General features: G+C 28.0%; 3 protein-coding genes across 3 annotated transcripts; 1 reads left to right on the forward strand and 2 right to left on the reverse strand.

The window, feature by feature from the left end:
- Positions 1 to 1,750: 1,750 nt before the first annotated feature.
- Positions 1,751 to 2,886, reverse strand: LOC113373743 (mitochondrial ornithine transporter 2-like). Its single transcript, XM_026614017.1, has 3 exons — positions 2,772 to 2,886; positions 2,289 to 2,689; positions 1,751 to 1,780 (listed from the first exon to the last, which is right to left on the reverse strand). The coding sequence occupies exons 1-3, from the start codon at positions 2,884 to 2,886 to the stop codon at positions 1,751 to 1,753; spliced, it is 546 nt and encodes a 181-aa protein (XP_026469802.1).
- A 3,735-nt stretch (positions 2,887 to 6,621) lies between these two features.
- LOC113373744 (beta-1,4-glucuronyltransferase 1-like) lies at positions 6,622 to 9,114 on the reverse strand. The gene is made up of 5 exons (XM_026614018.1): positions 8,929 to 9,114; positions 7,844 to 8,030; positions 7,381 to 7,783; positions 7,157 to 7,310; positions 6,622 to 6,861 (listed from the first exon to the last, which is right to left on the reverse strand). The coding sequence occupies exons 1-5, from the start codon at positions 9,112 to 9,114 to the stop codon at positions 6,622 to 6,624; spliced, it is 1,170 nt and encodes a 389-aa protein (XP_026469803.1).
- Positions 9,115 to 17,009: 7,895 nt separating this feature from the next.
- Positions 17,010 to 17,496, forward strand: LOC113373745. The gene has a single exon (XM_026614020.1). It carries the CDS (start codon positions 17,170 to 17,172, stop codon positions 17,494 to 17,496), a length of 327 nt encoding a protein of 108 aa, XP_026469805.1. The 5' UTR covers positions 17,010 to 17,169.
- The last annotated feature ends 61 nt before the right edge of the window (positions 17,497 to 17,557 follow it).

The following is a 17,557-nucleotide window of genomic DNA, read 5'->3' on the forward strand; positions in this document are numbered from 1 at the left end:
AGGCAATTTAAATGAATGAATAATGAGAGCTCAATCGTATGACATAGCAAATATTATTATATTGAATCTTGTAAATTGTCAATTTATATTCTGAAGTGGATAATGTTTTGAATGTCGTCAAATGCTTCAAGTGATAAAGTTTAAATTTGCGTGATGTTAATTTTTGTATCAATCTCTATAATTGATCTCACAAAGTATAGTGTTCATCTCCGAAGTGATTTAAGAATTTTTAATAACGCTAAAAAATTAAATAATAATGAAAATAAAATAAAATTAAACTAATGGTACGGGTTAATATTGGATGATAAAATATTTATAAATTTTGAAAATTTCTTTTTGGATAATATTTATAATTTTTTTTTAACTGCAGCCCTGGTTCAATCGAATTGAATCGTCAACAATTACATACAAAATAGCAGGATGTGTAACAGAGTATATTATAAGATTTCTTCCTCATTCTGCTATGTTTATGAATTGAATATTTTCAGAATCTAACATTGTAGTATCAGTACTTATTATTGATATATTTGCAAAATACAAAGTCGAATACGATTAATCAATAGGCAATTAATTCAACATTTAGATAGAGCTTCCGTTTGTTATTGATCATCTAAAAAGTCTTGATTATCTAAAAAGCGATTTATATGACTTTCCAATAGCAGATAGCCAATCACAAAATTGTCTGTTGTAGAAGAATAAATAACAAATCACGGTATTTACAAAAATATAATAAAAATTATTTTGCTTTTTTATCGGCAATAAAATAATAAAGGATTAAAAGCTGATGCAAAACATGAGCTGAATTTGTTATTGATCATGTATGCGGAAATAATTAAGAACCATATAAGTTCATTATGATACAGAATTACGTCAATGATTTTAGATTTTAATTAAGAACTAAAATATACGTTGATTATACATTCTACGTATTATTAATTTTATTTTATATTTATTAGATCCGAAATTTCCAGATTTCACTGTTTAGTATAAGTATTTTTTGCAGGAGGCCTCTAGCTCAATTTGTCGTATTCATTTTCATAAATTGATGTTTACCTAGAAATTCAACTTTAACAAAGATGATAAATGTGAAAAATTATTATTATTCTTTATGGTAAGCCATCAATTAAAGTCTATTGCTTCCTAACATATTTTATTTTATTAATTCGTACTTTTATGTTCATCATACATTCAAAATATCAAGTTCGAATACATATGCCAGACTGAAACTTTTATTCAATTAAATATAAAAGTACAAAAATTCAAGGAAACATATAATATAAAAATTGTCTTGTAGATTCATGAGTGGCTAAAAGTACCACTGTTACAACTATAGTTTTCACTAATGTCGGTTTCAATCCATTATAAAATGTCCAAAGACCTGCAACATACATTTGTAATCGTTGAAAAACTAAAAAAAACTAAAGCTATTTTAATATGAGATTAAAATCCATACCTTCTCTTTTTGCCATATCAAAAATAACATCATTGACAGTCTTTTTGCTAGTCATAACTTGAACTCGAGATTTAATTACATCTATAGGATAAATTACCAACCATAAGAGGCACCCGGCAACAGAGACAGCTACCATATTTTTCAGAATATTCAATTCTTCTGGATTTTCGTCTGGGCTGGCTAATAATTTTTTAAAACCATCTAATCCAGCAAAGAAGATTAGACTTCCGGGTACTTCTCTAGCCATGGTAATGTTCCAACCGCAGTAAAGACCTCTATATGAATGCTGTTTTACTATTAATTCATTAACTTCCATGGTTTTATATCCTGTATGAAAATAAAATCAATCAATAGACAAAAATTATAAAGAAAAATGAAAAGAAAAAGAATTATAAAAAGATGGCTTGAAAACGAATCAAAACTTCGCCATAAGGATAGTCCAAAAATATTTGGATCATAGACATTTTTGAAACATTCAATATCATAATTTCTGCAAACAATAATAAAAACTTTAAGCTTGTTTATGGGGCGTCCATTAATCACATGAGGTTTTTAGGGGGAGGGGGGTCTGACAAAAAATCACAAAATATTACGTGGGGGAGGGAGGATTATAGTAAGATAGCACGTGTATTTATTTTTTAACTGATTTTTTTTTAAAAAAATTAAACATTTTCGAAAAGAATTAAACAATTTTACAGTTTTATTTTAATAATACACGTGGTGTTTGGTGGCAGAGGGGGGGGTAATTTTGAATATTACCATGTATCACCAAGGGGGAGGGGGGGTCCAAAAATCCTTAAAAACTTGCTGACGTGATTAATGGACGCCCTCTTACCTGTATTTGAAGACCAGCTCTAGAATGCATATCTCTTATATCTCGCCATGCCTGCAATTGACATTTAAGCAAATCCATTGGGCATAAATAAAGACACGAAACGCCAGCAGTTAAACATCCAGCTGCAGCTCTTTGGGATAAACTTAGTTCTTCTGTCAATTTTTTTCCAGATAGAGTCAACAATATGACTCTGAACGTTTCATAACCAATCATGGATATTGTGTTATCCAGAAGCCCTGCTACCATAGCTGGAGTGGTGCCAGCAAATAGGCCTGTCTTGGTGTCTCTCTTGATGGTTTTGCGAAAGCAGTCGGCCATTCCTTTGTACATTGTTGGAAAAGTTTGCATTCGCACTTTGATTGTATCCAGAGGCTCGCTGGCAAAAACGACTAAAATTCCGCCTGGAATAAGAAACTATTGTATTTTTGTACATGTTTTGTTCATTTCATGTCGTTTGTATAAAAAATATATAAAATTACTTACTTACGTAATTTCCACAGTAATCAATAATTTTATCCTTTTGAGTTTCAACCTTACTTTCGTCATATTTTTGGACATCACGCTTATTATGAGGGCTAAGTACATTATCACCTTTCATTTTTTGATTGAAACCTTTTATACGAGATCTAACCGGTGTTAAGAGAAAATGTAGAACAAATTATCAAGACTATAAATTCTTTTAGATCTTTCAGGTAGTGCATATTTCTTGATTACACAAGCTTCAAAATGTTAATTTTAACTCTTGGTAATTTTGCAAGAATCACTGTCATTTCGACGCCAACTGTCAAAATTAGCAAAATATAAAAAAATTGAATGATGTTATAACTGTCAACAAAAAACAATTTATTTTATATTTAATCGGTATTTGAAACAGTGTCGAGAACCATGTAAGAAAATTTAGTAAAGTGATATACAAATGGTTAAAAAAGGCCCAAACAAATATTAAACAAAAGCACAAAATAAATAACAATTATAATTTAGTGCCGTTTTTAATGTGGATATCAAATTTCAATGTATTTACGACTTTTTTTACTCTAAAATTTGTAAATAAGACGGTTTTAACTAATAATCTTGAGGACGCAAAATCATAATTATATCTATTGGAAGAGAAGTGTTCTGAAGAGTAAATTTTACTCAAAACTTACTAAAATTTCAATATTTTCTGTGAATATGAATACCAAAAATTGCGTTAACAAAAAAATAATATTAAATTATGGAAACTAAATATACAGTAATTAAACATTTATTGTGGCAACATATATAAATACAACACTCTGAAAATATATGTACATCATTGCTCTCAAAAGTTTTTGACACTCGTGTCTTGACATTTTTGTATATTTCTTATTATTAACTTCCCGTAGGGTAAGTTATAGTAATCGCAAAAAAATCGAAAATGAAAATTTTTATATATCTTTACGTTTCAGAGGTTTCTGAATATTTTGGCATACCTTAGAAAAAATGGATGTATGTGTGTGTGTGTGTGTGTGTGTGTGTGTGTATGTATGTATGTATGTATGTATGTATGTATGTATGTATGTATGTATGTACGTGTGTGTATGTATGTGCGGATACAAATTTTCGTCGACGATTTCGGGAACACGGATCAACCGATTTGAATAATTCAAAAAACATTCGATTCGTATTGATAAGGAGACGTGCTGATTAGTTTTTGGCGAAGTCAGGTCTAGCCGTTCCAAAGATACGGGGCAAAAAGTGCCGAAAACGGTAACTCAGTTTTTAAGAGAACGGAGCGTCCGATTTTAAAAATTCAAAAAACATTTTACTTGTATTGATAAGGTGAAGAACCGATCAAATTTTCATAAAGGCAGGTCCAGCGGTCTCGGAGATCTAATGAAAAAAGTAAAAAAAAATGCCATTTGGCGGTCAAAAATGATCATTAGACATATGCACATCAAATTATGAGATATTTTATAGAGATTTTAACAATAAGTATAATTTTGGCTTACATTCCTATGGGTTCCGTACCAATGTTTACGCGTTAGACGTCGACGCGGCGCTTACTCGGTTTGATATTTCGTCTTTATGCAGTTAAAGCAGTACGATTGCTTTGAAAAAAAGTTTAGATCTTTCAAAATATGTCAAAATAAAGAAAACATTTTTTTTCAAAAAAAAAAAAATTAAAAAAAAAAAATTAAAAAAAAAAAATTAAAAAAAAAAAATTAAAAAAAAAAAATTAAAAAAAATTTTTTCTTTTTCAAAAAAAAGTAATTTTTTGTCTAATTGTTTGTCAAAAATCTTATTTTTTCGAAGTAAATTTTTTTCAAAAAATAATAATTTTTGGTACGGGAAGTTCCAGCAATTTGCCTTGAGGCACGATGCCTTAATTGCCTTAAGACAGAATTCCACTTACAGCTAGTTTTATCATATAAGAAATGAAGTCTTAGTAATTTTTTGCTTATAATACATAACAATTAATTTACTTATATAGAATAATATAACTAATAAAGATATACGTGTATTCCAGAAGCGGTATAAATTATATTGTTTGGAAATTTTGGTAATATCAAATATTTATAACAAAACTTAATATTGGTTTTAATGGAATATGTCTTTCTATTGAACCATGTCTGGTTGATGTCAATATTTTTATCTTAAAATAAAATGGCAAAAATAACATCATATTATCTGAATATCAGTGAATTTATACACTTCTATATTTCATACATATTTCACACATATAACTCAATTGTGCTCTAACGTCAATTTTTATGTACATTTCATGTTACAACATTATGGTGCTTCATAACAAGATTTTATACTTTAAGATATTAATATAGGTTTCAGATTAAAACTAACAGCATTTTAACGATTAATGAGTTCAAATTGTAAGAAACATTCAGTCAACCAAAATTTATCTGTTTTTTATCAACCAAAATTTTGTTACATTGCATATAAAATGCTATTACATGTAAGAATCTACTGTCCAAAAATATCAGATTTTATTTAACTGCAACGATTCATTCAAGTAAATAGTTGTGATGAACACAAATGCTTAAGAGCAATATTTGTAGTATAACCAGATTAGGAATGTTATCATTAATTAAAAATCATATTTAAGTATAACATAGCAATTAATATTATCCAAATAGAAATGTTTGTTTATTTTTAGTAAATTTTGGCAATTTTTTTGAACTAAGATAAAATTAGAAACAATAATAATTATTAAATTTGATTATCATATTTGTTTTGTCTAATGAAGTCAATACTCATAAAACATTATATTATTAGTCTATTTTCTTATTTGTTTAAAGACACTTATTTACATACAGCGTATTATAAAACTGTTATTGTTAAAATGCACCTTTTGCGATTGGTCAATTTTTCTCTACGAATTGTTGGCACATCTCAATTAATACAATTTGTATCATTTTCTAATATTTTAAAAAAATTCTAAAACATACTAAAACTAATAGCAAAATTTAATGCTTTATTTTTTATATTTACTCATATCAGTTATATTCTGTTTCAGAAATTTTCAAAAATTTGTTTTTATTATCAATGTGCTTTTTTATAATGATGTTTTGTTTGGCACATAATTACATATAATTAAACAGATCATTTAATTTCACATATTCGAATTTAACATCTAAACAATCATCAGGAAATCAATTATTTATTACTCAAGTCATGAATATATTAACAATATACTACACAAACACACACACACATATATATATATATATAAATAATATATATATATTTATATATATATATATATATATATATATAAATATATATACTCGTATATATATATATATATATATATATATTTATATATATGTATATATTTATATAAACGTGTATGTGTTGTATAAAATTGTGGCCTCAATATTTAATTGTTAAACAAAACTATATTTTGAAAATTGAAAACCATTCGATTATTTGTGATTGCCAAGTGTTTTATAGGGTTTTCAAGTCAAAATACTGCATTGAAATATCATAATTTACATAATGAAATAAAATCATATATATATATATATATATATATATATATATATGTATACTTGAGAGTATCCTTTTTTCTAAAAAAAAATCAAATGTACTATTTATTAAATGATATAAAACAACAAAAGTACCACTGGTACGTCCTTTGTGTGTAATTCCACACAATTACACCGGTTTGTAAGAAAAAATTTTCGTCTTTCAAATATTTGCTTAATGTAAAAAATTTCAAGCCCTAAAGTATAAAAATATATATAAATAAATATCATTTTCATTTTTGAAATCTAAATCTTTCAAACTTAAACTTCTAAAATAATAAAAATCCTGACTTCTCAAACTTATACCGATTCCATATTTTCTAATGTCCTCATAAAACTTTGATAACCGGCTGTTGCTGTTGGGGTCGTTTGGGTTGCATCATTTTTAAAGGGTCTTTATGGTATCTTGCAAATACCTCTCTTTTGAATACTTCGAAATGTCTTCGATTTAAATAATTTTGTCTTTCCCTCCAAGCGGGACGTGTCCGTCGATTTGTCATACCCCAATGGCAGGTGAAAATTGGAGATAGAACTACGAACTGGTAGCCAGCTACATATGTTTCGTATACCTGGAAAATAATAGTTATTATAATAAACTAATGAAATATGAAATAAATACATGGATATTTACATATAACATGCGAGAATGATTCAATATTTTTTAAATTTTGAAAAAAAAGAAAAGCTCAATTTTATGAGAGATTGGATATTGTATCATATCGTACAAAATATAAATGTGAGTTAACAAAGAATGATAAGAAGGAAGTCTTGCTAAACTGTACAAAATATTATCATTCTTTATTCGGGAAGGCAAGTTTACTGAAAAAAATTGAATCAAATTGCAAATTAATTATTACATTTTACCTGTGTGTTTCTTGTGTATCCGTAACCTACAAATCTTTCATCATGCAGAGGTACTGTATCTGGCGCAATATAAAAAGGCTCATATAAAAATTCAAAATTTGTAACTACATGACTAACATGAGTTTTGTTACTTTCAACCTTTGCTGCTTGCCACCTAAATTAATATGGAAATGTATGATTAAGGTTTTATAATATAATTAACCAGATAGGGATCAAAAGCTTACTTAGTAAAATTCGTAGCAAACTGATTGTATATAAATATTTTGTGATGAAAAGGCCTCGCTAATCCTTTCGCTGCTAATCTTAACAAGTCAGCCTTATTTTTAGGAAATTCTACTCTAATATCCAATTCGTACGTGGGAACCACATACGCACATTGTCCTGTACAATTAGGTCGTTTTAAAAATTCATTTAAGCTTTCTGCAAATCCATTGCTGGGAACTATATCAACATCAGTCATGAACACATATCCATTTTGGCATCCTTTCCTAGCTATGTTCCTCATGTGATTTTGGGGATACGGATTTTTTATACGCCATTTTTCAGTTTCTGGATTTAGAGTCTTCATAATACGCTTGAGATATTCATCAGGTTTTATTGAACAGTCTTCGAATAGCTCGACAGGATCTACGGCTGAAGAAAAATAAATAAATTATAATGATTTATTTTATGTGAAAAATAAATTACCTTGTAATGGTGGGCGACCATCTGCGGGCGTTCTATCTCCAGGTATTGCTAAATGCATTGTAACTCTGTCCCTTAGATTAGGATGACACGCCCGTAGATGGTTCACGAAGATCTGCAAAATTCGAAGTTCATCTGATCCTGACACAAATAGCGATAAGGATATTGGTCCTGCCCATTGGTCAGAGAGCTGATAAAAGAAAATATGAATAGTTGTAACATGTATAGATTATTGATAATAATTAGAGACATAAGATACACTGAAGTTATATTAAATTCGTAAGGCTTTTTGGGTCAGACTTTGAATTTCACGAGTATATATGTAATTATAGTTTTGTTCATTTTATGAATTTTCTGTTATTTTTAAAGGTATTGGTATTGGTTAAATCGCACTATGAACATAGTATAGGGTGTTGTGGACAGAAGTGGTTCACAATTTTATTTTTGGTTGTAAAATTGTTGAAAATTTTATTATTTTCTTAATGTTTTTTGTAGTTGCAAGGGTACTCCAAAGGCAACTTTTTATCATAGCAGACGCTTGCAATTATCTCTTTTTTGAATGGCAAATAAATAAAATATCAAAGCGTGTGCTCTTCGCCTTTTTTGCATATGCATCCCACAAAAACACAATGTAACAATCGGAAAAGATTAGTTTGTATTTCAAAGATTATATGTCTGTATAATGATTTGTATATTTGTACATGTCACTAGTCATATAGTTATTCGGGTGGCACACTCCAACCTGTGGCCCACATCAGTCCACATCTCCTTATTTAGAATTATTTTATTCATTTATATAATTTGAGAATCTTTTATTTTAAATCGAACTAGATTATTTCCAATTAATATAAATTCATCAATGATTTCAATTATCTTCTCCTTCAGAACATAGTTATTCTGAATTACCAATTTTAAATTCAATTTATCTAGTATGGCCCGCGCTCTACATATACAAATACCTAAGGCTTACTCAAACACGGCTTATTTATAAAAGTTCAACCAAATTCACCTTTTTAAATAAATTGTAAAATTTTCAGATTTTTCAAGAAATTCCAGATTTAATTATATATTTATATAAGTTAACTTACCTCTACTATAGAATGCATCCTATCAACTGAGCTTTGAGTTGCCAAACAAACTTGGTAATCTTGTGATAACTGTATAAATTTTTCGCCAACTTGTACATAATCAAATATTTTGTAAGTTCTTCGTGCATCCCATCGACCAAGTCTTAAATCTACTTCTGAAAACGGGTAGTTGACAATATCATCCATTTCGGTTTCATTTAAAGGCGTTGTCATGTATTCTTCATCGTGGTTGGTTGGTTTCCGATTCACTATTGACCTACTGAAACAAAATTGTGATAATTTTAACTGTTTTTAAATGTACTTATTTAATAAATATATTTAAATGTTCAATTTCACTTGAAAACATATATCAAAATATGTTTCCAGTTCTGCGTTCCAGAACTGCGTTGAGAAATAAAAATGGGTAAAACTCTCACACTTCATATTCCCTGAATCGCGTTGGAGTTTAACATTTGCATAATTGAGATTGTCCACAAAGGGTTGATTTACTCAAATGAATACACTATTTTTTGAATTCATATCATCGATCAATTTTCTCGGTATACCTTACCTTTGGATATTTATCTCTGTTTTGGGGTTTCGCATCGAATCTTGTTGTTGTTGATCTAATTTTAGAGGTCTTATGAGTTGGATAGGTCTTGACAGACGAGGGCAGTCGGAATGTTGTATCAGTCGAACAGTTAAGAAAATATTTGATATTGTTAACACCAAAACGCTAGCTATACTCAAATTCCGAAGACGCCATGCGCTCTGAAAAAAAAACAAATTCTAAATTTTATAATTTGTAATCAATTCATCCATTTAAAGGAAATGAAACTAATAATATATCTAAAATCAAATTAATTTCTTCTGATTTAAATCAATACATGTTTATTATGCATGTGATCTATTAAATACTTTAGTGCCCTATATATATATATATTTATGTTCAATATATATTTCATTAATACTATTTATGGAGTAGTATTATAATAAATATATCTTAAAACCGAAAAGTGATTTTAAATTTTATCAATGTGTTGATCAATAAATTGCTTCCATAAAGCATGAAGTTCTTGGCAGAGCAAATAAAATATTTGCTGGCAGTTTTACAAGTAGCATTTCAAGGAGATATTTGTTATATATATCTTATAAAGTAATTTTCATTAAAATTTACATTTATATTTGGTACTATTAACGACCTAATAAATTTCTACGCAATTGTCTACTAAAGTATCATACATAATTAACATAATTAACTATAATTATAATTTATTGTCATTAAAGTTTGATGAATTTATTCTCAGATATAACGATTAGAGTATTAATACAATTATACACTGATATAAAAAAACAGATGTATTTATAAATACAAAACAATCGGTTTAATGGAAAACACATCATGAGGGTATTATGAGCTTCAAACAAAAACCTATATAAGATTTTATATTAAATTCAGAAAAATAATTTTAATAAAATGCAGGAATTGATGAACACAGTTTATAGTGACGATTACATATCTTATATAAATATAAAAATAAAATTTTCAAAATATTAGGAAATATCAAAAAAAACATATTTCGACATTTTTTTTAACAACAAATAAAATAACCTTAATACTCTTTTTTTATAATACTCAATATTATAATAATTTTTACATTTACATTCAATGTAACTAAACTTAATTTAATAATTTAATTTAATAACTAAATTTTTCAAAGACTCCGAATGTCTTGAAATGTCGAGAAAATATAAAACTAAGGGGAGTGATGTGGCGATCAAGTCAGCTTTGACATTAGAGGATAACAATATAATATATCAGGACATATTGATATTTTTGTCAATCACATTTTATTTAGTTGGAAATAGTTCATTATAAATAAACCTAATTAATTGTGGCTAAGACAAACGTTTTCTTCGAATATAATTAATTAAAGGTCATAGCTTAATGGTTAATCAATATTTATTATAGTTATAAATGTAGCAAGACAAGAAATGGGTATTGCTTCAACAAGAACTAATTCATCTATTATGATTTTTAATATAATAATATCAATTTTTATTGTTTATATTTAATTTTTCTTCCTTTTTATATTCTACTTCATTCTTCATTCTAAATATATAAAAAGTAGATAACAAATACCTATATAAAATTAATTATATATAAATTTCAGTTTATTATAAATTTTTCCATGCCAGATATTTTATACCTCTTTTGTTTTAATCTCATCCAGAACTGTGACATTAATCATATTAATCACATACTTCATATCAAAGATATGGTCACTTTGGTTTATATTTAAAATATTCATACATTATCATGGTTGAACAATTATTGAATTTATGTTATTCATAAACTAGAATTTTACTATAGCACTGCTTTTTAGAGAAGGAACTTCTGACTTGCGGTATCATTTCTAGCAAAACAAAAATTGTAAGCATTCTCCATAATTGTAGACTTTTGTGGGGGTTGGATACAGAATATCGAAATTCAGCAATAGAAATTCAGAACTTTTAATTAGAGGTAAATATAACAATAAAAATTTAGTGCAGACAGTATTTTTGTTCTTTGATTTGTTGTAAAGCACATTGATTGTTAACTTACATAATTGTAAGCGTAATTTATTAATTAATATATGTAGATGCATCAGGTTCTAAATGATTGGAACTAATTCCCATTTGTCTAAATATCAGGAAAAAATAGATTTTTTTGTCGTAGTTGATCTTATAAGCACTATTATAAGTAGGAAGAAATATAAGCACTCTTATAAGAAATATTAGCACCCTTTGAATACAATGGATATTTTTATATAAACGTTCTAAAAAGCTCTCTAAGATTATTAGTTTTGAAGTTAAATTATTATAAACAGCTCTCTAAGATTATTAGTTTTGAAATTAAATTATTATAAGAAGCTCTCTAAAATTAGTAGTTTTAGAATTAAATTATAAGGACACATATTCGGATATTGATAATGTGATCTGCGCTTCTCGATTTGACTCACAGAAAACCTAATGTTGAATTGTAAATAGTTTAGAAAAATGGCAAAAAAATACAACATTCAAAAAATTTTTTGTTTTTTATTTGTTTTTGCGCACAAATTTATAAAAAAAATCCAGGACTTATTTTTAATTTCCATTATCTTTTTAATATAAATTTTACATTGATATATTTTTTGTCTTACCGAATTAATAAATTAATTATCTTCTGTGTTACTTTTAATTCAAGCCCTGCCCTAAATTCCATTAATTGCCCAAATTAAGTTCGACCATCGATAGGTACGTTTATCAGTGTTCGATTTGGAATCATCAATAATATATGTTTCGATAGCGATATGAGGGTAATTCTATTTTCTTATACAAAGCATTACGTTTTTTTATATATCATTAATGTCTATTTTTAACAAAAGATAATAGATAAGTAAATTGTTCGTAAGCTTTGTAAATAATTGTCTATTTTTATATCAAAAATAAAATAATTGTAATAATTGTATCAAGGCACGAAAGCATAATTTGATTCATATTTTGATAAACTAAAACTCCTGTTAAGAATTAAATATTTACAGATGCAATTTTGATTCAGAATTTTCATTTCAGTTTTTTAATCTCTGCAATATTGTTGACCAAATGAAGCAACAAGCATTATGGGTATTTTAAATTCAATGTCTTTAATAACTAAATTTGTCAAAAACTCAGAATGTCTTCAAATATCTAAAAGATATAATACATTGCTGGGAGTGATGTGGCGATCAAGTCAGCTTTGACATTAGAGTATAACAAAATAATATATCATCACATGTAGATATTTTTGTCAAGCATATTTTATTAAATTGGAAATTGTTCATAATATATAAACCTAATTAATTAATTGTTGGACAATTGAAGCGACAAACATTATGGGTATTTTTAAAATCGTTATGAAATTATATTTTTTATATATATATATATATAATATATATATATATGTATATGAGTTTTTTGAATATCTATTATCCTATTATTATTTCAAAGTCAAACTTTCTTCGACATTTCAATATATTAATTATTGGATTATGTTATGAATTGGATTATTTTGATGTGATCCTGGTTGAATATTATTTTTATATAGAAACACATCAATATTTGTGTATGTGTGTTTTATTAATAATTTAATAAAATATATTAATATTATTTATATGTTACTTCTATGAGACTTCTTTATAATATTTTTATTGCATTTACTCGCAATATTTGTGTTTTAATATTATACATTTGATATAAATAATAAGTATAAAATTTTTTATAGATTCCCAACAGGGAAATGAACTACTTTTATGCATAATGACTTGAGTTATATCTGTATAGAGAGAAAATTAAATTTTATATTGCAACTTATACCAGTTTAACAGATTTTAATAAATGTGTTAAAAATTTAAAAATATCAATTGCTACAATTAAATACTAAATTACTGGTGGCAGCAAGCTCTAAATAAAGTAACACTTTAGTTAATATCTAATAAAAATATATTAATTACCTGAACCATTGAACGGCATATAAACCGCGTCTTGAACAAATATTGTATCACAAATCCAATTATGAGCCACTAATTTATTAACAACGTTTTTAATCACCTTTACAAATAAACACGTGTATGCCCCATTCGATTTTCTATCACAATTCATTTAGTATAACAATGCTTTCAATAATAGATTGGAACTATCTATTTTCATATCGTGTTTTTAATCAATTTTCCTAAGTGCTGGTCGACGCCTAGTTTCTATCCTCTAGACATCATATAAATATTATGTGTGAATTTCATTGACAATACAATAACAAATATGGAAGCCCTGAAAAGCTCTATGTCTGATATTCGACTAACAGATGTAGCCTGTGGCGTCGGTAGTCTTATAGATGATATCGATCCGTTGCGAAAAGCTCAGCACTCGCCCTACTCATGGGGTCAGGACTTGATTGAAAGCTCTGCCAAAGCTTTACTTGCTAGAGCTCCGTATGGTAAAGATTAATTTCGCTACAGTAGTTTTATATACATTTACATTTATTTATAACTAGATGACCCGACAGACGTTGTCCTGTACCCACGCCCACAAATTTTTAATATCCTATACTAATATTTGCCGTTTACCTAAAATAATAATTATTGTTTTTGAAATTACTCTTCACAACAAAATGCATATACATCAATATGAGCGATGTTAAATGTAGAAATGCCTTAAATAAAATGAAGAGTCTCAATTCCCGTACTATATGGAAATTGTAGTCTTTTAAGCGCCGGTATAACAAATTACACGTATATCCGCGATAAAGGTACAATATCACCTTGGATTTTTCCACCTATGTTGATAATCTAGTATCATATTTTAACTGGTATTCTTAGTAATTATGATATCTAAATTAAATTTTGATTAATAATAATTTAATATACATTATTACCAAGGACGCTCCTGCGGTCCTCAGCGCCCGCATGCCATTTTTGTTTCTAGCGCCCCGTCGCCCCTCTATTACTTTACATGTTTTAACAGTTTATTATTAAAAGTATTATCATTGATTAATATTTGACTTTTGATATAATAGCAATAAAGCTGAAATTGATTCTACGTATTAGTTCGAAAACGTTTTAGTTAGAAAACGTTTGTATGTGAAAAAAAAAAGAGCTGTTTTTAGGTTTTTTTCCGGCAATTATTCGAACCATCCTTGTATTTCAAAGAACATTTTAAAAAAAGAATTGGCCAAATTGGTCCAGGCGTTGTTGAGTTATGCGCTTACCAACACATTTCGCGATTCATTTTTATATTATAGATGTTGTAGATTTTAGATCATCTATCCAATGGGAGGAGTCCATTGCGAGCTGTTTTTTTATTTATTTAAATATATGTTCGCAAATATTGTATCTGATTGTATCTCAGTCAGACAAAGTGTAAAAGATCACAAATATTTTTATGTACGGTACATAATATTAATTTTCTAATCCTATACTTTGCTCTTATAGATTCCCACTTGATTGTAACTCGAATCTAACAGACTTGAATATAATATAAATCTTAGTAAAAAATTCCTATAATGTTGTAATTCTAAGTGAATTTCAACTTGATTCCCAATTTATTATAAATAAATCTTGAACACTCTTGAAATCATTCTAAGTGGTTTCTTAGATTCTGACTTGACTCTAGCCAGATTCTTTCTAAAATATTGCTAAAGTCTTACTAAAATCTTATATCATATCTTTAACTATATAAAATATAACTTATATAAAAATGTATAGGGAAAAGTCCCGTAACACCGGACGGCACCAAGCACCGGACAGTGTATTTAACACGTGTTATTTAAGCGTGTATAAATCTTTTTTTTTTCAAAATACAAGTGAAAGGGGGCACACAGGTACAGGATCACACTGGGAACATACAGGTACAGGATCACGCGCCAAGTTTCGCCTGTGACGCATACGGCCACGGCGAGAGCAACCCTTTTCTGTTTTAAGCGCAACATAGCATATTTAGGCATTTACGTTTGAGTGGTATGCAAAGATAAAACTTGTACTTGATTGTTATCCGTAAAATGGTAGAATATTATTAGATCTTTTAAACAATTTTAGTAGGTGCCACCAAATGATCAAAAATGTCTGTCCCTTAGAACCGGACACTAAGTCGTCCCTTAGTGCCTGACAGTAAACATATTAAATTTTTTGTGAGAATTTACGTAATTTATTCCAATTATTTAATTTTGTTCTGTATGAGTGCTAACGGTCACCATATAGGCCCATTTTTCGTGTTTCTTAGTCAAAGAATAAAAAGCTTATGGTACCATTCACGTGAATGCACCAGCTGAGAGCATCGGTGTGGCCCAGCCAAAAGGGTGGATAAATAGTTACTTTTTTTGCAATATCTGAGAATATTCGTCAAAGACACATGTGCAGACATTCCAAAGTGTGGAGATGGCTACATATGTGATCAATACAGGTTATTTTGAAATGTCCGGTACTAGGTGCCACTGTTAAAAATCATATTTTTAGATAGCAAAGTTTAATTGATTAATTATTATTTAGCAAAGATTGCGGTTTCGTTAATTTAGTTTTTTTTTTAACTTAGTTATCTAACATAAATCATAATTCAATAATCATTTCGTAAAAAAATTTTGAATTATTTATAAATAACCTTAGGTGTCCGCCACTTGGGGACTTCCCCCTACATAAACTCATAAGACAATATAAAAATAATATCTTATATAAGAATAATGAATCTCATCGGAATTTTAAAATTTATATCTTTTATGTCAAAATCTTCAATGATTTTTTATGTATTATAGGAGATCTCATCAGAGTCTTGTCAGGATCGCATTTGGTTCTCATCAGGGACCGCCTGGGAGCGCTTGGTTTTGCGCCCAGGGGCTTTCGGTGGCACCGGTGCCGGCGACGGCCGGCGACTGCCATTAACTCTGATTACACCCTATTTATATACTTGAAAAATTAAAGAAAAAAAAACTAAAATAATATTAATTGACCAATCAACTACAAAGATGAGCATACGTCATTTTGGAGAATTCCTATTGGTCATACAAAACATTTTAACAACTAAATATTTGCTACAAGAACAATTTGTACTCATCTAAAGTTTAATGGATACATATACTTTTGATAAATCATATTTTAAACAGTTTTTAGAGTACATAAATTTGCTATAAGTTGTTATTATGTTAATTTTGTGATAAGTATTTAAAAAGAATTTGAATTTGATTTCAAGACTCACTTTAACACAAACAAAATACTGGTTGTAGAGTTGATTCGTTCATGTTTTTTTTTTCAGTTAAATTCGTTCATGTTTTTTTTTCAAGTTTCATTAAAAAGGAATATAACTACATACACTACATCTATGGTTTTCATATTAATAATTCAAATTTCGCGCATTTACGAAGAATGTATGAAGTGACATCTTGCGATGAAATACATTATTTATAATTTGACAAATTAAAGAAGTATGATACATTTGTATATTTATATTTTTAAATTATTAAAAAAAAATATGAGATCTAAAGTTGAGTTGTGCCATTGTATTAAAGTTGTAAATTGTTACAAATTTATTTCTATATAAACATAAAATAAAACTATGAAATGTGTGATAGAACAAACACATAACCTTTAATTGATAAACAAAGAATTTCTGTTTCATGAAGGGGAACAATAAAAATGGAAAGTATACCTATCGTAATTCAATATTATAATATAAAAAGTAATATCATTAATTAGATATTAATAATCTATTCGTGCTTTTACGATGGCTGTTAACAATGAATTTGATATCAATAAAGTTTGCAGAGTGTGCCTTCAGGAAGGCATTTTAACGTCTGTTTTCAATAAAAATTTTGCCATACGCCACTCAGATATGATGATGTACTGCACAACTGTAAAGATATTAGAAAATGATGGCCTACCATCAGTTCTTTGCAATAACTGTGTTTATCGACTAGGTGTAGCTTACCAGTTCAACAGCAATGTGAAAAACTCAGATATGAGATTGCGTCAATATTTAGGTTTAGATTGTATAATTACTCACAAAAATAATGTTAAAGAAGAATCATGTTTACAAGGTAGCCATCAGTGATAATGCAACTCAGGTAAAAGATGAAGAAAATATGCGGCTATGAATGTTTGTTTGTGAAATG

The sequence above is a fragment of the Ctenocephalides felis genome, unplaced genomic scaffold (genome assembly GCF_003426905.1).
Source record: "Ctenocephalides felis isolate EL2017-DRISC unplaced genomic scaffold, ASM342690v1 CF-g0.4_SCAFFOLD_01604, whole genome shotgun sequence".
Taxonomy (NCBI): domain Eukaryota; kingdom Metazoa; phylum Arthropoda; class Insecta; order Siphonaptera; family Pulicidae; genus Ctenocephalides; species Ctenocephalides felis.

Coding starts and splice junctions, on each gene's coding strand:
- LOC113373744 (XM_026614018.1), bottom strand. CDS start 9,114: ATGGATGATATTGTCAACTACCCGTTTTCAGAAGTAGATTTAAGACTT. Junction 8,031..8,928: donor GGATGCATTCTATAGTAGAG/GTAAGTTAACTT, acceptor TTCTTTTATCAG/CTCTCTGACCAATGGGCAGG. Junction 7,311..7,380: donor TTTGCTACGAATTTTACTAA/GTAAGCTTTTGA, acceptor ATATTAATTTAG/GTGGCAAGCAGCAAAGGTTG.
- LOC113373745 (XM_026614020.1), top strand. CDS start 17,170: ATGGCTGTTAACAATGAATTTGATATCAATAAAGTTTGCAGAGTGTGC.
- LOC113373743 (XM_026614017.1), bottom strand. CDS start 2,886: ATGAAAGGTGATAATGTACTTAGCCCTCATAATAAGCGTGATGTCCAA. Junction 2,690..2,771: donor TTACTGTGGAAATTACGTAA/GTAAGTAATTTT, acceptor TTCTTATTCCAG/GCGGAATTTTAGTCGTTTTT. Junction 1,781..2,288: donor GAGCTGGTCTTCAAATACAG/GTAAGAGGGCGT, acceptor ATTTTCATACAG/GATATAAAACCATGGAAGTT.